The following is a 21,597-nucleotide window of genomic DNA, read 5'->3' as shown; positions in this document are numbered from 1 at the left end:
TGGCCGTGTTCAGAGTTCACTGCTAAGCGTATGCATAGCCCCCTTACTACCCCCCCCCCCCCCCCCCCCCAGACCCCTCTTACGCACTTAGTGTATGGTTGCACGTCATCAGGGAGAAGACTCTGTGTTCTGCTATGCAAATCTCACCATCTTAAATTATAATTTGTCCCAGCCTCCATTAAACTGACGAAACAATGTGCCATAGAATAATGTGCAATAAATAGGTTAGCACTTTAGCACATAGCACATTAGCACTTAGAACTAAGCAATTTAGCGATTAGCACTCTATCAATAAGTTCTAGTGCAATAAACACTTGCACTTTATCCCCATACTGTAGATTTCTATGTTATGCAGCAAGGGGCAATTTAAGTCCATGTTCTCGATGTTAAAATGTTGGTTTGTCTGGTTGTGTTTGTGTCTGTGGTTGTGTTTTTTTGTTCTGTTGTACTCTGTGTATGTTAAGAAAGCAATGATGCACTGTGCCCAAGACAAATTTCCCCACGGGGGACAATAAAGTTGAACCTTGAACGTCCTGGCATTTAATGTAGGCATTTATTGTATGTTGTACGTCCTGGGCTATATTTTTTGTGTACGGGAAATGGTTACTCTAGCGATGGTGAGTGCTTGGCACTTGGTTTTATGAACATCCTTACTGTACCGACAGCGGTATATTTGTTTAACTTTCTTCTGACAAATGAACTTATTGTAAGTTGCTTTGGATGAAAGCGCCCTAAATGTAACTTAAGTGTCCCTTTGGGTCCCTCTCTCCAGGCTGTCCGGTCCGGGTCCCGGGGCACTGCTGGCCGGGGGGGCGTTCGCCGTGACGAGGCTCACCTGGCAGTGGTCCACCGTGGCGGAGGTCTTCAGCCTCAACAACCTGTTTGTAGGCCTGCTCTTCTCCCTGATTGCCTGCTTCTACAATCCGGGCGTTAGGAATCGGTCCTTAGATGCCTCGAAACGTAGGAAGGTGACTAGAAAGACAATATGGAGAAGTACCCAACATGGCACAGAGGTTACGTTATTAATGGCTTGTGAGGAAAAGGTGTAGGTGGGCTCCAACCATTTAGTAAGAATAATTAATGGATTGTATTGTTACAACATTTGTTAAACAATAGCTAACTCTCGGTTAACGTATCATTGTTTTGGTCTGTCTGTACGTTTATTCAGATTGCCCACCTGGGGCGCTGTGCCTGTGGCCTGGGGCTCTGTAACCAGCACACCATGGTGCTGTTTGTTGTGCCCACCGCCCTCTGGGTCCTAGTGCAGCTGCACTCCGACGGGGTAGGTCTAGCTTGTCTGTCCTCCAACTGAAGCCCCATCATGTACCAAATGCAGGGAAGAGTGATGCTATACTGATTTGGGAGTCGGCTTAGCTTAGGAGGTAGTGCGGGTTGACTTGTAACCGGAAGGTTGCTAGTTCCTCGATCGCCGAGTGTCTAGGTGTCCCTGAGCAACACACCTAACCCTAAGTGTTCCCGACGAGCTGGCCGGTCGCAGTGCGTGGTTGACCCCGCCCTTCGGTGTATAAATGGGTTTGAACCTTTTCAAGTCGCTTTGGATACAGCGTCTGCTAATTGCCCTAATGTAAATGTAAATTGGCAATACATGTTTGAGGTTTTAATCTACTCTTAGCTTATTAATTCCAACTAGGGGTCAAGTTTTCCAGTATTGAAGCTATTTTATATAAATAGCTATATTATTATTTCAGCATCATATGAAAAAGTATGAAAGGTATTCCTGTACCATATGTATGTTCTAATCCAAACAATGAACTACAAACGATTGTTGCACACATTTCCACTAATAAACGCTCCGTTCACAAAGAGTATGTTAGGACTGCATCGACTAGAATCAATCAATGTGCTCACTCTGCTCGATGTGTATCGACTCTGTCAGGGGCTGTCTCTCCGCCTCCTGGTGACCCTGGGAGTGTGTTTCATCACCGGGCTCGTGCCCTACGTCTACCTTCCCATCTCCTCGAGCCTCAATACGGTCCCGCTGGAGCTGGGGAGACCAGACCGACCTCTCGGGCTTCCTCACCCACCTGCTGAGGAGAGAATACGGCACCTTCAGCCTGGTACACACACAGCCCACCTGGTGATACACAATGTAGTACTCTGACAGCAGTATCCATGGTGTCTGATTACTGTTCCCTGGTCCCTCTGCGTCTCAGGCTAAGACGGAGAGCTCTGTAACCGTGGCTACGATGCTGAAGTGAGTATTTTCCCTCAACAAGCATACACTTTTTTTAAGAAGCCATGTCATAACTTTCCATCTATATTCATGTGTACTGTTTAAAGCTGGCATACTTTCAGTCGATTCATAGTGCGTATGTTACCCCCCCGTACAAATCTGAGCCACCGGAGACCACTGCTGCAGAACCGCTTTTTTTATCAACTTATCATTTTATTTTTTACCCCTGAATCCCTCGATCGGTCGATCCACTCGTCGGTCTGAATGACGACTCGGTTGCGGCCGAGTTCAATGCAGCCTAAACATTTTGGAAGACACACAGCTTGGTATAGTGTAGTAGGCTACTTCTTTTCATCACAGGAGTAAAAATGAGGCCGGTTTGTGATCCCAATGAGGAGCGGTTGGAGCTACGGAGACTGCATGGAGACTGCGGTATCGACCTCAGAAGCAGGGGTTGTGCCTCTGACACGACAGCTTTAGCCGAGAGACAAACCACTTGGTTTTTGGAGAACAAAACCCCCCCGCTTGTTTAAGATCCCTCTCCATCACAGCGTCCCAGAAGTCCCTGTGTTTGGTCCGTCCTGTCTCTCCGGCGGTCCAAGACCATCGCTCGGGGGGGCGGCTAAAGTGTGACAGACACTGCAATTGGGCCCGGGAAAAATATTTCTTTATCTATTTCTTTTTTTTATTACACTATTCTATAACTGCCCCACACCCCCCCCCCCCCCCCCCCCCCTCCCCGCATATTCTAGTCAGTTGCCCCACCATCCACCCAGCCACCCACATCTGAACATACACACACATGCCCAAGGACACACACATCGACACACGCAAACAAGGAAACACACATCGACACACACACTTCAGCCAGCCTTCTTGTAGCCCTATCCCCACTGATGGAATGGGGGGTTGGATGGGGGAGGGGGGGGGGGGGGGGGGGGGGGGGGGGGGGGGGGGGGGGGGGGGGGGGGGGTGGAATGTGTGCACATCATAAGACCCCCCACTATCAGCACCCCCTCCCCCTCTGCCCGAACACCCGTCCACTTCCTGCTGTTTGACGGACAGGCACACACCTTCAAGGAGGGTGGGGGGGAGGTGGGGGGGCAACACTGTCAACCGAAGACGTAAACCCACTCAAGAAGCTGACATCAACCACACTACAAACGTACTCGCACTGGGTGCACGCATACCGAGCTCACATACTCACACTACTCCCACACACTGTGCCCACATACACACCGTGCTCACATACATACACACACACACACCGTGCTCACACACATCGTGCTGACATACACACACTGAGCGATACAGAGACTCAATAAGCTGTCGAATGAGATGGGGTATTAAGGAAGAGACAGGGAGCTATCTCCCAGCTCTATGCGAGTTCCGTGTGTGTGTGTGTGTGGTGTGTGTGTGTGCCATGTGTGCATGCGCCGCTGGTGTCAATCCGGTTAAAATGCAGTGTTCAATCCCAGGGTTTGTTTTGGTAGAGGAATTCACTCACTAACGTCCACAGGTTTCAATCTTTGTTATTGTCTGTATCTGTGTTTTGTATTCATGTGTGTGTCATTTGATCCAGGGCCCAGGTGGACCACTGGTATGCTGACTATCCCTTTCTCTTCTGCCTGGTCTTCTACCCTGCTTTTTACAATGGGTAAGTCTCTCGGCGGGAGCTTGCCTCACACTGTCACTACTCCAGTCCTTCCCTCCACACAAGAAAAAATCTAATCCCCTGCAGTCAAACACACGGAACAAAACCAGTGTCAGACGCTGATCTCGGGAAGAGAATAGAAAAAAAAGCCGGTGTCTTTCCGGCTGGCACGCCATCACAACTCTCCGTATCAAACGAAGAGGAGCGTTTGTTTTAAACAGAATACTTGTCGTGGTGTACAAGCGAATGAGTGGCTCTGTGTGTCCCCGTGTGGCAGCACTGTGGGATCCACCGAGTGCTTACTGCTGGCGTTCTGCTGGGGTCTGGATGGGTCAGGGAGATCCAGGAGAGAAGTCTCCCCTCAGGGCTACGGCCCACCCTCACTCTTCCCCCCCCCCCCCCCCCCCCCCCCCTCCTCTGGCCACACGGGATCACTTTGGTGAAACCTCACAAACACACATGATGAGGAGGGGCAAATCATGGATATCAAAAGGGACAAAGTACAAAGCGTTGTTTTGTAGTTATTTGATATGGGGCGGTGTATAATTTGAGTACTATATCTAAATTAGTATATAAAAGTATGAATGAGAATGAATTGTCTCGATCATAAGTATGAATAATAGAGAAGACAGCCATTTAATTTATTTCTTCTGTTACATCAACTTAATTGATGTGGCCCTCAATCACAGTCAGCACCTCAAAGCGGCAAAATACTCCATACCTTAAGCCCTGAGTCTGCCACAGCAAAACAGTGCAAAATGAGTACTGTTTGTTAGCTGGCTTTTATTTTGAAATTGTAACCATTTGGGATGCAATGGATGTCAGAGTCAGCAAAGGGGTTTATTATGGCTCACGCTGCATTCAGAAATCAGTCACACTCCTCTAAGCTGGCTGGGGTTCCCATTTGATCTCAGGCAGTCAATCAGAGTCCTTTGCAATCTAGAAGTCTTCAAAATGGAAATGCTTCAACTAGATTCCATGCATGTACAAAACAGGTTTATATAGTTGTGTTGTCGCCATTATTTCATTGATCATGATCATAGGAAGCTATTGTCGTCCTGCTCTGTGTGTCCGTGCAGCTGTGCCCAGGTGGCTGGTCTGTTGACTGTGTGTGCTGTCCGTGCAGGTATGGCAAGGTGTCCGGGCTGTTTACCACTATGCTATGCGTCTACATGCTGTTCTTCGCTTGGAGGGCCAATCTGGACATCAGCAAACCCCTGCTGCTGGGTGTGGTAAGCATGGGTGTCTCTCTTATAATGTATGAATGTTTCTCATCTAGAGTTTAGTTCACATTCAGCTCCCCGTGTTTTTTCATTGGAACGAAAGGGCACCTGGGGTAGACTGGGGCTTGGCAATGCGCTCTATCTAAAGCAGTGTACGGGTGCATTCAGGTGCATGTCCTCAAGGTGCAGGGAGGGGGTTGGCAGACCGGACAATGATCAAAGCATTAGCATTATTTAAAAAAAAAACATGAGGTGTGTGTGTTTGGTCCCTTGCAGGTGGAGCGTTTCTGGCTACAGAGTGACGCTATCGCCGTTGTGCTGGCGGGCCTGGTTCTGGGTGGCCCCAAGGGTGGGTTGATGAAGAGACTAGGCTACCGGAGGCTGTGGAGGACCTCAGGATGGGTGGTCACCGTGGGGGTGCTGGTACACATGGCCCACTCTAACTACTGGTAAGAACCACGGCATGGCGCTCAGGAGGGAGAGCGGGTCGGCTGGTAACCGGAAGGTTGATAGTTCGGTCCCCGGCTCGAGTGTCGACGGGTCCCTGAGCCACACACCTCACCCTAACTGCTCTCAACGAGCTGGCCGTTGCCTTGCATGGTTGACACCGCCGTCGGTGTGTGAATGTGTGCATGAATGGTTGAATGTTAGGCAGTATTGTAAAGCACTGTGAGTGGCCACTGGTTAGAAAAGCGTCATGACCAGAGGAGGAGGGATCCCTTACCTTATGGCCGCTGATGTGCAGGCTCATGCTGAAACACATCAGTGACTTGAACTCGACTAGCATATGTCGCTCAGGCCAACCTGTCAAGCGCTCACACGCGTTCCTTTCTCTCCCTGCGCTACTTACCAATTGCATCTTAAGTCTCCAGTTAGTCCTGTCCTGCTTCTAACTTTTCATTGCATTCCAAATCGTCTAATTAAATCGAACACGTACCCTTCTCTTCAATGTCAGCGATGCCACTGTATTCAATTCGTGCCCTTACCTTTTGTCAGGCACATCTTTGCAGTTCACTTAAATAACACAGAGAAATAGAAAATAAGAGAGGGTCTGAAAAAACAACCAGAACCTGCCTTTTTTTTTTTCTCATCCCCAAAATCCCCTTTGCAACACTTTTTCCCTGAGTCAACCTGATTTGTTTCCCCCCTGAGCTCCACACCGGAGGCCTGAACTCCACCTGTCAGCCACCCCCTCTCCACCCTCTCCCCCCTCTCCCCCCTCTCCCCCTTCTCCCCCCCCCAACACCCCCTACAGTGCCCGCCGTGCTGTCTGGGTGCGCCGTAGATCGGCGCGGTGAGCACATAGACTTCCCCTGCGGAGCTCCATCCGCAGAGCTCCGTCAGGAGAGCGAGCCACCCGGGAAGCGGCAGATTACAGGAGGGTGACGACAGGGGAGGGAGGGGGGCAGGGAGGGAGGCAAGGAGGGAGGCAGGGAGGGAGGGAGTGCCAGGGCCTGACACCCATCACCTGGCAGCTTTGATCAAGGGGAGAGCGAGCATGGGCCCGGGTTGTCAGTGCCCGTCTTCCCCGTTCTCCACCTCCACCTCCCGACAACAGGGCGGGCGGGCGCTGACAACTTAACCCTGGAACACGACGCACACCCACGCACACACCCAGGCTCCACAGACACAGACAGACAAGCCCTTCACAGTCAGCCACACGTACCCCCACCCCCGTCAATAAACCACCCAGGTGATCGGTTGACTCATGCCGTGCGTTTTCCGACTCCTCCCAGGACTTGCGATCAGAGCCGCAACGATGTGGTGGAGAACTTCGGGAGGCAGATCCTGGCCTCCATGCCCCGGAAGGCCATCGTCCTGACCCGGGGAGACCTGCCGGGAAACACCCTGCGCTACCTGCACTACTGCCGGGGCGTGCGGGCCGACGTCACCCTGGTGGACCAGGAGGTCAGGTGGTGATCCTTTCTACTCTCCTGACTAGAGATGTTCCCATACGGATACCAGTATCGGAAAATCCTCAGATAATCCTTAAATTCAGTCAGGTATCGGCAGGTACACAAGTCTATGAGCCGGTCCGATACCACCACATGAGCAGCTCATTTACTACACAGGCAAAGAACATCACAAGCACGTGCTGTGTTGTGCTGCGTTCATTAACCGTCGGGGGGGCAGGGGGGAAGTCGGAATAGGAATCACGTCGTCTCCGACCGACTTAGAACTGTGATAATAGTAGTTACAATGCTAGATGCTGTATCGTTATATACTCGGTATCGGCCGATGCTCAAGTTCAGAAATCGATATCGGGATAAAAAATATGGTATCGGAACATCTCTACTCCAGACCTGGAAGTGCCAAAAAGACTGCATGTTGGAAACACAAACTCATTGTTAGTATCCGTCTGATCAGGACAGTGTAGCACAAAGAGGAAAAATAATAATTTCAGAGGAACTGAATAATTTCAGAGGCACTTAATTACGTCTTTTAATGTCTTTGAGATGATGGTGGAAGATGGGTTCACTCTTTCGCTTCTGTATGTATAATTTAGTGCATTTAGTGCATTTAGCAGACGCTTTTATCCAAAGCGACTAACAACAAGTACATTTGTCAGACGAAAGAGAAACAAAATATCGCTGTCGGTATAGTAAGGATGTGCATAGAACCGAGTGCCAAGCGGGGGCTGGGAGGGTAAGGGGGGAGGCTATGCAGAGTCTAGGTGAACGCTGTATCAAAGTGTGCACGTCCTGTATGAAATCCCTATATATTTGCAGCCTGTTTGTTACTCTGATCTCATATTCTGCCTGGATATTCCTTCTACCCTGTGGGTCTCCTCACAGATGATGACGTACCCCTGGTACGTGGCCAAGCTGAGGAGCCACCACCCTGGGGTCCACTTCCCTGGTCGCTGGTGGGACCCGGTGCGCTCGGAGGAGAAAGGAACCTTCAGCCTGGAGCACTTCCTCTCCAACAACACACAGTGAGACAGAGACGTTAGAGGGATGGAGGGTTGCAGGAATATGATCCATGGCTCATGATGATGATGATGTTTAAACAACTGACCGGGTTAGGAGGAAAATATTAACTCCAGTCAAGTGGCTCTATAACGATGAACTGGTTTAAGTTTAAGAAGAAATAACTACTGCTCACTGCCACCTTATCGTGAGGAACCACTGACTACAGACAGCTGAGCTGGAGAGCATGTTGGGGCCAAGCCCCACCAGGGGGCAGTATTAACCTGGCCAAGTGCCCCCCAGTTCTCAGAAGAGGCAATGCTGACCTCTTTGGGGTCAGCTAGGGAGAGGGAGGGAGGGAGGGAGGGAGAGACAGAAATATAGACAGACAGACATACAGACAGACAGACAGACAGACAGACAGACAGACAGACAGACAGCGAGAGATAAAAATGGGCATGGGTATGGTACCTCCTGTGGTTTAGACCCCTGTGTGTGTGTGTGTGTGTGTGTGTGTGTGTGTGTGTGTGTGTGTGTGTGTGTGTGTGTGTGTGTGTGTGTGTGTGTGTGTGTGTGTGTGTGTGTGTGTGTGTGTGTGTGCACGCGCCCATGCGCATGCGCAGTAGGCCTGTGCTTGCATGCATCGGTCTGACTGATGGGGACCCCAGCTGGGAGCGGAGCTTCACCCGTTGGCCCCTGGGCGTGTGCGACCTCCTTGTCCCTGCCCACACACACTTCCACCCTGAGGACTGGGCTCACCGCACCCGCAACCTCTACCAGTGGAGCCAGCCCCACAACAGGTACCCACATCAGAGAGACACAAACGCACACACACACACACGCACGCACGCACGCACGCAGTGTCCATCACACAGTGATCAGCAGAGAGAGAGACACACACAACCCACACACATAACCACATACGTCGTATACACGTATACACACACTCACACACACAGTGTCCAGCAGACAGAGACACCCACACACATCCACCAGTGGTCCCACAGTGGCTCCACCAGTGGCTCCAGCTCGTCCCTCGGTCCTCAATACAGCTGTGCTCCCCTTTCTTGATTTAATATATATATATATATTTAAGATATTTATTTATTTTTAATTTAACCAAAGCGAGACATTAGGCCCTCAGCCATTTCAAGTGAGAGCGAGTGAGGAAGATAATGAGTTCCTCATTGCGTTTTTGTCAATAAGTGTGTCAAAAGTGGAATTAGTCAAAGCTGCGCGTTCTGCCCGCGGCCTGCCGCTCGTATAGGGGCGGCTGTTCTGAGCACTCTGATGTTACCCCCCCCCCCCCCCCCCCCCCCCCCCCGCCCTCTCGCTAGGCCGTACACAGCCAAAACAGTATTTCTGAAGAAGAGGTCAATGATTGATTGGTGATGCAACAGAATAAGGGGAGGGGTGGGATAGAGATAGTAAATAGACAGCATTTATCTAGTGCTTTTCTAACCAGTAGTCAATCAAAGTGCTTTACAATATTTCCTACAATCCACCCATTCATATTCATACACCAACAGCGGTGTGAACTATTCGAGGCGACAGACAGTTTTGTTAGGGTTAGGGGTCTTGCTTATGGACACCTCGACACTCAGCGAGGAGGAGCCTGGGATCGAACTAGCAACCTTCCTGTTACCAGCTAATCTGCTATACCTCTTGAGACACATGCCGTTCAGTAATCAGTCAGGTTCAAGTCGATAATGAACCTCTTAGGAGGTTAAAGCTTACAGATAGACTACTGAGTGTGTTTGTGATTTGAATCGACGTTGGTAGCTCGAGTTAGAACACTTTCTTACCGTATTGGCAAATTACACATTATTATTTCGTACTGCAGAAACAAGCAAAGCATCCTGCGTTCGCTTCAAAGTGGAGATGAAAGAAAGTACCCAATAGAAAAGCAATAAAGGTTTATGCAGCTTACCTTTTCTTGTATCTATGTATGTACAAAAACAATTGCCAGTGTAAGTTTATTTTTGATATTTTATTAACTTTTTGCAAATACAGTTTTGCTTATTTGTAGTAATGTTCCTGCTGAACAACTAAATGGTTGCCAAAGTAACAAAAAGAAAATCGGTGGCACATTTTCTTCAAAGTTATTTATATATCTTATTTGAATTTCTTTTGATTTCCTTGACAGTTTCCATCCCGGTTCCTGGGAGCATGTTGCTAACGAAGAGATGTGGCAGGCCAGGTGAGGAATACCTTCTAATCCTCCTATGATGTACAATAAAGACTATAGATACTAGATATACACTAAAGACTTTAGAGCCAATATATACAATATAGACTATATACTAGATGTACAATATAGACTATAGGTACTAGATATACACTAAAGACTTTAGAGCCAAGATATACAATATAGACTATATACTAGATGTACAATATAGACTATAGATACTAGATATGAAATATAGATTATAGATACTAGATATGCAAGATGTCCTCATAGATACCCGTAAATGTAGAGATCTAATAGATACCACTAGATCTCCAATAAAGGCTAATATATAAAAGTAGATGTACAGTATCTAGTAGATGTACAACATCAAATAGATACCTGTAAATGAACAACATATAATAGAGATCTGTAGATCTCCTATAGACTAACATATACTAGTAGATCTCCTAGATAGATGAATAGAGCCCAGTAGATCTCCTATATAGACTAACAGATACCAGTGGAGGTACAGTATCTAGTAGAGCCCAGTAGATCTCCTATATAGACTAGCAGATACCAGGAGAGGTACAGTCTCCAGTAGAGCCCAGTAGATCTCCTATATAGACTAACAGATACCAGTGGAGGTACAGTCTCCAGTAGATCTCCTATATAGACTAACAGATACCAGGGAAGGTACAGTCTCCAGTAGAGCCCAGTAGATCTCCTATATAGACTAACAGATACCAGGGGAGGTACAGTCTCCAGTAGATCTCCTATATAGACTAACAGATACCAGGAGAGGTACAGTCTCCAGTAGATCTCCTATATAGACTAACAGATACCAGGGGAGGTACAGTCTCCAGTAGAGCCCAGTAGATCTCCTATATAGACTAACAGATACCAGTGGAGGTACAGTCTCCAGTAGAGCCCAGTAGATCTCCTATATAGACTAACAGATACCAGGGGAGGTACAGTCTCCAGTAGAGCCCAGTAGATCTCCTATATAGACTAACAGATACCAGGGGAGGTACAGTCTCCAGTAGATCTCCTATATAGACTAACAGATACCAGGAGAGGTACAGTCTCCAGTAGAGCCCAGTAGATCTCCTATATAGACTAACAGATACCAGGGGAGGTACAGTCTCCAGTAGATCTCCTATATAGACTAACAGATACCAGGGGAGGTACAGTCTCCAGTAGAGCCCAGTAGATCTCCTATATAGACTAACAGATACCAGGGGAGGTACATTCTCCAGTAGATCTCCTATATAGACTAACAGATACCAGGGGAGGTACAGTCTCCAGTAGATCTCCTATATAGTCTGATAAAGGCTGGCCTATCCTCTCTGCGCCGTGCTCAGCCTCAGGAGGCTGCCAGAGCCGCACAGCGTGCCAGGACATCTCCATAAATCAGCCGTGTGTGTGAGAGCATCTGCATGTGCGTCCCCGCTGAGCGGGGGGGCATCTACATAAGTCAGTGTCCCGGAGAGCGCCGCGGCTCGTCCATGCCGCACTTAGCCCCCTCGCGCGCCTTGGCTTTGTTTCAGGATGAAGACGGCTTTCTTCCTCTACGACCTCGCAGAGGGCATGGAGGGCGACGGGAAGGCACGCCTCTATCAGCTGTCCTACACCGTGAGTCTGCACCGCCGGACACGGGGGGTCACCCCGGCCAACCACACAGGGTCAGAGTTAGTCAGGTTGGGGGGGGGGGGGGGGGGGGGGGGGGGGGGTGTTGTCCGGTTGAAGCGTACATCGGTGTCTACACCGGGGATGTGTTGCTGAGATTCATATAAATATTGAAACATTCAGAAACCCTTGGCTGTGTTCCCGCCACGCATATTTCTTCAAAACAAATATGTGTGTGTGTGTGTGTGTGTGTGTGTGTGTGTGTGTGTGTGTGTGTGTGTGTGTGTGTGTGTGTGTGTGTGTGTGTGTGTGTGTGTGTGTGTGTGTGTGTGTGTGTGTCTCTCTCTCTCTCTCTCACGGGGAGTAGCTCTACAAGGAGATTGTGGAGGCCTACCCAGTGTACCCCCCCAACTGGGACAGGAACATGGCCCTGGCCTGCGAGAGGCTGCTCCGCTCGGGCCCCCAGGGGCCCGGTGTGGCCGAGCGCCTGCTGTCCTGCGGCATCAAGCACTTCTCCCTGTACCTGACCAAGGAGCGGCAGGAGCCCCAGGCCCCGGCCATACGCTCGGCCATCGCTCAGCTGCTCCAGGAGCGGGAGCGGCTCCGGCAGAACCTGGTGCAGGGCCCCTGAACCGGCCCCCCGTCGGGCCCCTCTAACGTAGCCCGCACCCGGGGTGGAAGCGGAGAGAGGGGGCTCCTGGGAGCCAGCTGGAGGTCTGATCTGACTACTTTTTGGAAAAAAACAATGATTGAGTGTTTCTTGATTATGTGAGATTCTTTGCAATGGGTCGAATGGGTCTTTCGAGTTTGGGACTGGCACCTTACAGGGGCCGCGTGGGACCGTGGAACGAGACGACACAGTGAGGCTACGGCCACAACGTGGTTTAGAAGCCGAGCAGACACGGTGGACGTGATTGGACTTTGGTGGACTGGATGTTTCCCGTCTGACCCGCCGGGTCCTCCCGGGACAGGCCTGGACTTTGGGAAAACCCAGTTGACCCCAATCAAATCACTCCCGCCTCACTCGGCTGCGTCTTCGCAGCCTGTTTTTTTCCCTCCACTCTGACCAGCGTTTATGTGATGATTATTCAGCCTTTGCCTGCTGCTAATGTGAGAAAAAAAAGAGCTGGGCTGGGATTGAGGGGAAAACCCAATTCCAAGCGCCGAAACGGGGATTAGTGCTGCTGTTTAATCTGGGACAGACTGGTGCCGTTGCTCACTGGCGTTTTCTACTGTGTCCTCTTTCTTCCCCTGCCTGCCCAGCCCTCCCTCTTCCATCCGTCCATCCATCATTCTATCTTAGATGGTCCTTTTATACGTTTCGAAACCGAATGGATTCCCTCCCCTCTTCTCCACTAACAGCACAGCGATAATCCTTTGTGGATTTAAATAGAACAGCGGAAGCTACAATGACGTGGATGTGCGTTTTTTCGTGCGAGCGTCCTCACACACACGTTCACGTACGCACATGCACACAGCTCAACAAACAGAACCTCGTTCTAGGGTAGCGGCCTCACACGTGGAGGGGCAGACTGAACCAGACCGGACGCCAAGCATCCCCAGGGAGGCAGAGTCGGGCCCAGAGACCCAGGTGATGTACCGCAGAGAGCCGCCCAGCACCGGGAGGCTTCAGTCGCACACTGTCTGGGAGTGTGGCTGTCCTTACTGAGGACCGCATCCTCCTGCTGTTTAAGCCTATAGGATCTCTAGGATAGGATTATAACCTTGGGAGGATCTCTGCGTCTTTGAGGTGAAGTAGGTCTTTAGCCTCGACGAGAAGGGGGCTGAGAAGGTCAAGTACCGCGCATTCTGACCTGCTGTCTTGCTATTTTACCAGTGTTAAACTTGCCGTTTTAATCAATTGTTTTAAGTCTGTTTATCTCATTAAGCATCTTTAGCGGGAGCTAATGGGGGCGGGAATGGGGTGCCGTTTTTATCTGAATGCTCTCATGGTCTGAGTCTGATTGCTTACCTTGCACAGAATACTGTGAGGAATCACAACACATGAAGGTGGTGGCTTACTGTATTAGTCAATTAAATCAGAAATTCAGATCTCTGGTGTTTGCCTTCTTTCTCTCTCCTTCACATTGTCCTTTTTCCTGTCCATCATCGTCTGCCCTATATTTAACTTTACTTTTTGCCCTCTTTTTGGTCGCCCCCCCCTCCCGTCGCCCCCATCTCTCTCTCTCTTTCTCTCACCCCATTTTCCCTCCCTCTCAGCCCCTCCATTCTTCTCTCCCCCCGTGTGTGTCTCCGAGAGAGAGTCAGTTGCCCACCCCTAAACCGACAGTGCTGCCGAGGATTGGGGGAACGCGTGGAATCGCCGTGACCAGGGATGCAGGCAGGGAGCCACGGCAACGCTGGAATGTGGGGGCGTGTGGGGAGATAAGGGAGAGTCAGGCCCAGCCAGAGAGAGGGAGGGGGTGGGGTTGGGTTAGGGGGGGGGGGGGGTACCAGGAGGAAGAGGGCGAGGTGGGAGAGGGCGAGACGGATATGAGGCAGAGCAGCAAATCTATGAATGGAAGACACCAGGAACACAACGCCATAAACAGCAAGAGAAAGGGCTGGGAAGATGGGGGGGGTTGGGGGGGATGGCGGATGGAAGTGTGTGTAGGGGGGGGGGGGGGGACAGGCAATGGGAAGCCAGCCTCATTCCTCTTTGCATTTCATTTACATCCCTGGCCGTATCGACCAATCGGATTGGGAGCAAAGCCCGCGGCTTAGGAGGGGAATAAAAAGACAAAATGCCTTTGCTGCTCTCATCCCTCTCTGATAATACCCCTTCTGTTTTCCTTTTCTCTTCCCTCCTCGTCTATAAGTAGATACTGTCCGAAATGCCAGCGGAAAAGCGACACCTCCGCTTGCTGTGTATCTCAGATAGAGCGAGCCGGAGCAGGGAGCTGAAAAGACAGCTTTACTAGCTGGGGCCTATCTCCTCTCCTCTCCCTGGCTGGATGGAGACTTGGAGTGTGGGAGGGAGGGAGGGGTGTGTGTTTGGGACGAGAATAGAGGGTGTGAGAGGCATGATATACTGAGCTGGCCACAGATTTCGCGGAATCTTGCACTCTTGCAAAACTTTGTCTGCAGATCCTCCTCCTAAGCAGCAGGAAACTGTTTGAAGGACGTTCACCAGGTGGCGTCCATCTTTGGAAATGTTTCCCAAACCCTGGCAGCGGTATATAGACGCCTCTTCTACAGCTGTGGACTTTTAACTTTTTCAACGTTCACAAATGTCCGAATACTTTTCTGAATCAATAACGTTACAATATTGTTATCGTAGTCAGTGAAGGCGACCATAGTCAAAAAATCGTCCTTTTACCGCAGTGCATCGTGCTGCCGTGTGTGAAGCTCCTCTCCGTGTCGGTCGGCTGGACTCAAAAAAGGCTTCTCTATTAGTTTTACTAAGTGTATCCAAGTGTGTGGCAGCCCATGTTTGTGTACCTGCTGTGTTGGCAGGGCGTGTTGACGGGTTTACTGAACGTATTTGTCCAGGTGTTTACAGCCCTCGGCGTTGTATCGTATGTTTGCCTCGGTGCGGTTCGGTTTGCACCCATTGTGCCGAAACACACAATGTCTCCGCGCTGCGCCAGGCTTTGCTTGCAAGTGTTTTTAACGTTTTTTATTTAATGGAGCGGGGCCATTGTCTTGGCACTCTTGCCATTGTGTGGACGTACTTGGGTCTATTGTGCTGCGGCTGGACCTAGTGTGGGTATAGCTGCTGCTGATATGAGGCTTACAGATGGCAATTGTTGTCGCTCGGATCAGAGTCCCCTCTCCGTGCGGCTTTTGGAGCAAAGCATTCAAACATACACAGGAACCCTGGCAGACGCTGGGCCAAGATAAAGTCACCTCCGGACCCTCGGAGGACCCCCATCTTTGCTCTCGCTCCCTTTCTTCTTCAACCGCATCCTCATCCTCCACGACACGGCCCCTCTGGTTAAAACCCAAACCCAACAATGGCGGCAGATACGGCGGTGGGGAGGATTAGAGGTCAGGGGGTAAGTGGGGGGGATCCAACCGTCTCCATTTCCTGGAAACAATCAGCAGGGTTGGCTAAGCTTTGGCCCCGAGCCGTGCATACCTCCAGTGAGATGTTTGGCCAGAAGCTGGCACGGCCAGCGCTGGTTATACTGGTGCTCTGGCTGCTGTTGGCTGGAGAGACGTGACAGCGTCTGGGAGGCTGGTTGAGATGGGGAGAGAGAGGGGAAGAGAGTGGGTGTTTACCCGCGTCTTGTGGTTGGTTGAATGGATCGTATGTGTATATGGAGGGATAGGTTGATGTATAAGTGAATAAAGAGTATTAGTCAATAAACCACCTTTTCTTCAAATACACACTCAGACATGGCCGTGTCTTGCTCACTCTGAGGCGTGCAGGTCTGCACGTTCACACATCGCCTGCACATGCTTCCAGAAAACCCTCCCCGCCCCGTATCCGAATATGTCCATCGAGAATGTGTTCTCCGATCTATGCGCTGGCCAATATGAAAATAACTTTCAGAGCTGCTGGCAGCACGCTGAATATTATCCCTGAGTGCCCGTCGTTATCTTGTGTACACACATTTGTTTATTTGATGGCGGCCCCCTCCGCTTCGCCACTTGTGTTTATCAAAGACGCCGTTTCCCGGCCGGCAATTGAAAAGGGCTGCTGTGGAGGAAAGGTCCCTCTCCGCTTTGATTGCAGAGAGGCAGCGGGGAAGAAATGAGGCCCGTTCTGTGCACTCTTCTCAGATCTATTTAAATAATGGAGGAGTAAACTGGCAAATTAGGTACCTTTATGGACGCCCCTGGGCTCCCTCTCTCTGTATCGCTCTCCCGCTCTCTCTCTGTCTCTCTCTCTCTCTGTTTTCTCCCAACACAAGAGAGCGCCACCGGCCCTGGATCATATCTCTGCTTTGAGAAGGGGGAGATAGAGAGGGGGGGGAGAGAGGGAAGGGTAGTGGCCAGGAGGGGTTTCACCAATCAAGCGGGCCACACTTCCACCCCCCAGGTTCTAATTTTGTGCCACATTAAAGAGCTCGCCCTCCATTTAGGACACAGAGAGACATTTTCATAATTTGCCGCGTCTCTCTCGACTTGCTCGAGGTGTCTCTTTCTCTCACTCTCTCCCTCTCCCCTACTCCGTGTCTGAATGGAAGGCCTGGGGGAAAACGAAGAAGGGTAATTCATTTTCCTGCTTTAAGTCAACCAGCATTCGATTCTGCATAATATGGCTGTTAGGGGTGTGTGTGTGTGTCTGTGTGTGTGTGTGTGTGTGTGTGTGTGTGTTGCAGCAAACATTTATCTCCGCCATAATTTCCCAGCCGCCCTGAACGGTCTTGGTTACATAAAAGGCGGACATGCTTCTTCAGGTGTAGTAAAGAAGTCTCTTTGAAATGATCGCCAGCCATTAGACATGACTCCCATTAGGTGTGTCCGCTATTACAAAAAAAAAGAAAGACAAGAATAATTTGTTGGATCCCTGGGATGGAAAACAGCTGAAATGAAGGCAGCCCTGGGTCCTAATAATGTAAGCACATGTTAAAGCACGTGCTTGACCTCCACACTGTCCCATCACCATCAGAGCTATAAGCAGTGACCCTGTCGTAGCGTTGAGTCCTACATGGTAACGACATCGAGTCTGGGGGGGGCATTGCATCACTCACAGACTAGCTAATCCCCCCCCCCCCCCCCCAACAATTTACAAATGAAAATCCCACCATCCAATTGAGCTAATAGAGGGAGTTGAATGGGATAATGCCGATGTGGTGTAATACTGTGTAAAAAGCCTGTAATGTTGTGTGTTGCCGTCTGATTCTGTGTGACTGTGTGCGTTTGACTTGTCTGTGGTGATTACGGGGGTGGTGGAGGGGGAGGGCTCCAGGCCTGGCGGTGAGCTTACGTGGCTGGGACAGGGACTTCTCCCTGGGCTGGGGGGGTACGTCTGTCTTCCCGGGTCTGCTGGGGCCCGGGGAGCCAAGGACCAAGCACTCAGGGGGAGACGGTGCAGCCTGTGGGTTTCTCTCTCTGTTGCTCGCACTCGCTCTCCCCCTCTCTCACGCTCTCTCGCTCTCCCTCACTCCTTCTCTTTTTCACTAATTTTCTCTCTCTCATGCTCTTTCGCTTTCTCTCTCTCTCTCTCTCTCTCTCTCTCTCTCTCTCTCTCTCTCTCTCTCTCTCTCTCTCTCTCCTTAATGGCGCTCCCCCTGTCTCTCTCTGTTCTATTGCAGCGCTTGCAGATGTGCACAAACAAGGAAGGATTAAAGCAAAACAAATCTAAACAGACAAATGGAATTAGAGTGATGGGTGTCGCTGGGCTGGTTTGCAGTGATAAACATAATGATGGTGTGTGTGTTGTCGAGTGTGTGTGTTTGTGTGTGTGTGTTCCCGTGTCTGGGGGATTATCAGTGGTTAGGTGTATGTGTGTGCGTGTGAGTGGGGCTGGGTGACTGCTTCTGGGTTGTCTTTGTGTGTTTGCCTATCTGTCTATGTTTTTGTAATTATGTGTGTGTATATTTGCTCGGCCTCCACTTGTGTGTGTGATAGATGTGTCACTGCATATTGCCTCACAACAGAACACAAGCCTCTGTGCCCTTTGCATGTGTGGACGCCCCTCCCAGCCCCCGTCTCCCCCTGTTTGTTTGGGTCATATTTCCTCACGTTGCTCGTAGTTTGGTCTGCTTAGTATTCATGGTCTGAGTCCCAATATACATCTCTACTGGGCATATGAGCAAAAAAAGATTCCCCTAATATTGACACATGTACACCTAGTAGGATCCACCTGCACTAGTCTGGCTGGTCCTGGACCACATCAGACCCCTGTTCAGGGCCTCCCTGGTCAGGGACCACAGTCCTCCACCGGACCATGTTTATACTTGTGGCTTCTATGTCCATGTGTGTTGAGGAGGAGGAGGGAGGTCTGAGGAGGCCAGCGGGGGGGCTGTGATCAGCATCCAGGGCCCCCCTACCGAGGGGCTCCGGGATTAAGGCTAAACCCCTCCGCCTGGCCAGATGGACGCTGCGCTCCGCTAACGTAGCATAGCTAGCGTAGCACAGCGGAACCACAGCAGCCAGGACCAGGCCCTCCCAGCCGCCACCCTCGTTCAGGTTTAGTGTTGGTTCTGTGTTCATACAGAGAGAACATTCAGAGGCATGGGAGGAGGAGTCAATACTACAATGTCACTTAATGACTGAACTTTAGTGAATCTTAATGCATTGTGTAACGACAATCAAAAGTGTGACCATACATCTGGAGCAGCGATAGTCATAGAGAGGTCATGAATCATGTTAATGAGTGTGATATCATCATCGCTTCTTGACACCTCACAGAGAGAGAGAGAGAGAGAGAGAGAGAGAGAGAGAGAGAGAGAGAGAGAGAGAGAGAGAGAGAGAGAGAGAGAGAGAGAGAGAGAGAGAGAGAGAGAGAGAGAGAGAGAGAGAGAGAGAGAGAGAGAGAGAGAGAGAGAGAGAGAGACCCCTTACACTGTTTGCAGGGTCAGCGAACAGGTTGACCAGTCAGCTAGTTCAGCAAATCATCTCCCAGGTTGTTTTGATGTTCTATATTTCAGCCACGGGCGACACTAAAATGATTGAGTTAGTGTGTGTGTGTTGGAGAGAGGGAGAGGGAGACTCAGGGAGAGAAAGTGTGTGTGTGGTGGTGTGTGTGTGGGTGGGTCGGTGTGGGTGGGTGAATGTGTGTGTGTTTGAGTGTTAGGGTATGTGTGTGTTCCTCCCTGTGCTCAGTATGTGGCACCTCTTAGTGTGTGGAGCAGCCATGCCTGCTCAGGATTGGGCAGGGCTCTGAGTTTGCTGCTGGCCTCTGGTCACCCTCCAGCCGGCTGGGGAGGGAAGCCATTCGCCACTTCAATCAGTTGTCAATCACATCAATCAATGGATGGCTTACCAAACGCTGCTGTTGTAATCCTCTTTGGGCTCCCCACAAGAAGATAAACCCTCCCCCGTGCACCTTTCCCCTCCTCAGGATCACCAACACAACTGCACTCTTAAGTCAAAGTGATCCGTGGTAGTTGTGCAGTACTTATCCCAGGACATTCATGATGTCACGAAATAAACCATTACCTGCAGTGTTTCACGGGACTCCTAGATAATGGGCATTGATCGCGACCGTACCTGGGTCTGATGTGAGGTTCATCCCCCCTCTATGTCTCAGAGAATACTCTCTGCAATACCAGCAGATTATACAGAGACAAGTGTACTAACACACAACAGATTACAGACCGCCACCATGTTCAGTCTAATGCCCATTCAACAAGCATCGCTGAGCACAATGGCTGCCTGTCCCCAAGCTAAGTTTGGGATTTCCATGCCATAATATCAAGGCCTGCTGAGGGCCAGCTGTGTGCGTCCGAAGAGAGCACAGCCTGTCATGACACCCTTCCACACCACAGCTTCTCCCTGCGTCCCTCAGCATGCGTACGGCGGGGCTTCAGAGTTCAAGCGACTACTGAGGTTTCTGAACACTTTTCCACAAAAAATATGAAATAAATGAGAAGGGGGAGGAAGAAGAAAGAGTCACTGTTGTTCTTGAAAAGCTGTGTGTTTATCCAGGATTAGAGACACCAACATGTTAATAATTGTTTCTCACAGAACTGCAAAGAAGCACTTTCCTGTAATCCCCTAATCAGGCATTACACCTCTGAGCGAAGCCAGGACGCAGGCGCTGGGTGTCTGTGACGCGGTAACACACACACACACACACACACACACACACACACACACACACACACACACACACACACACACACACACACACACACACACACACACACACACACACACACACGTCATCTGCCGAGACCACGCCCACCAACCCGTGCCTCTAACCACCTGCTCTGTTCAGCTTCCCTATTGGCTCTCCTCCCTACCCTCACCACTCTCTCTGGATATCTGCTCGTTTATTGGCCAGGATCCGTGGTGACAATGTGGCTTTGTTTCAACCCGATGTTGTGTTGTGTTGACAGAGCATCTGCCGATGTTCCAAGTTCAGCTCGGTTTATGTTTTGTTATCCCGCAAGGGAAGAGCACTTTGCAGCTGTGCATGATCAACATACTCTACAGATTGATACACAAAGGGCTATATGGATAGAAAACACACAGATAATAAACAGATGTAATGTTAAAACCAGAATGTCGTTCACTTGCAGTAAAGCCGCAGACCCTAATGGCTGTCATCTTGTATAAATATCCAAGGCAGAATTATCATGCTCTTGATATTATTCCAGAAAAACGCCTCTGCGTCTATTCTGAGAGGGCAGTGTACCGTCAGTGATCCCCTGAAGCATTAAAGTTGCTCTGCGATTGAATGCGCCGTACGAGGGTTCCCTGAAGACTGTGAGGTCAGCATCTGAGGCGGAGGCTTCATCACAGGCCTGAGTGGAGGTCAACCCTGGTCCCAGTACCTTCCAAGACCGGCGGACTCGCACTGGTGTCTGCGACCTCCCTGGGTGAGGTGAGGGTCACATAGTTTAGTAGTCTGGGCCAGCGGGTCTGCAGTGGGGGGTCTCTGGGTCAGCTGAGGCTGCAACGCATGCTGACAGGATGACAGGTCCATGGCCAGTTCTGTGAAACCTTGTGAATTTCGTTTTTCTTTCGCTTGGCAGTTAAACATTCGCCGCATGTAAAAATTGTCCGACACATCTTTTGATCGATAACAATGATTATAGTGAATTCTTTTTTAGAGATTTCATTCTCGACAGTGTTAGCGTCGACAACGTCGGCGTCAACGTCGGCTTTGAAAACATGTGGTGGAGGGGTTGTGTTTGTTGTCCTGGAAACCACACCCGACTCATGTGTGTTCTGCTGGGGGCCATTGTCCCTCTCATCCT

General features: G+C 50.3%; 1 protein-coding gene across 1 annotated transcript in view; it reads left to right on the top strand.

The window, feature by feature from the left end:
- tmem260 (transmembrane protein 260) overlaps positions 1-13,832 on the top strand; it is a 29,898-nt gene extending 16,066 nt beyond the window's left edge. Inside the window, 14 exon segments of the mRNA XM_030357041.1 lie at positions 773-968; positions 1,169-1,282; positions 1,898-1,993; positions 1,995-2,078; positions 2,175-2,215; positions 3,777-3,851; positions 4,975-5,080; positions 5,348-5,520; positions 6,808-6,979; positions 7,867-8,006; positions 8,604-8,780; positions 10,127-10,180; positions 11,698-11,782; positions 12,144-13,832. Of these exon segments, the coding sequence (XP_030212901.1) occupies positions 773-968; positions 1,169-1,282; positions 1,898-1,993; positions 1,995-2,078; positions 2,175-2,215; positions 3,777-3,851; positions 4,975-5,080; positions 5,348-5,520; positions 6,808-6,979; positions 7,867-8,006; positions 8,604-8,780; positions 10,127-10,180; positions 11,698-11,782; positions 12,144-12,407 (1,777 nt within the window). The 3' untranslated portion in view covers positions 12,408-13,832.
- Positions 13,833-21,597: the final 7,765 nt, after the last annotated feature.

This window comes from Gadus morhua, chromosome 5 (assembly GCF_902167405.1).
Source record: "Gadus morhua chromosome 5, gadMor3.0, whole genome shotgun sequence".
Classification (NCBI taxonomy): domain Eukaryota; kingdom Metazoa; phylum Chordata; class Actinopteri; order Gadiformes; family Gadidae; genus Gadus; species Gadus morhua.
Note: the sequence above shows the minus strand (reverse complement) of the source record. Positions and strands in the feature narration are given on the sequence as shown.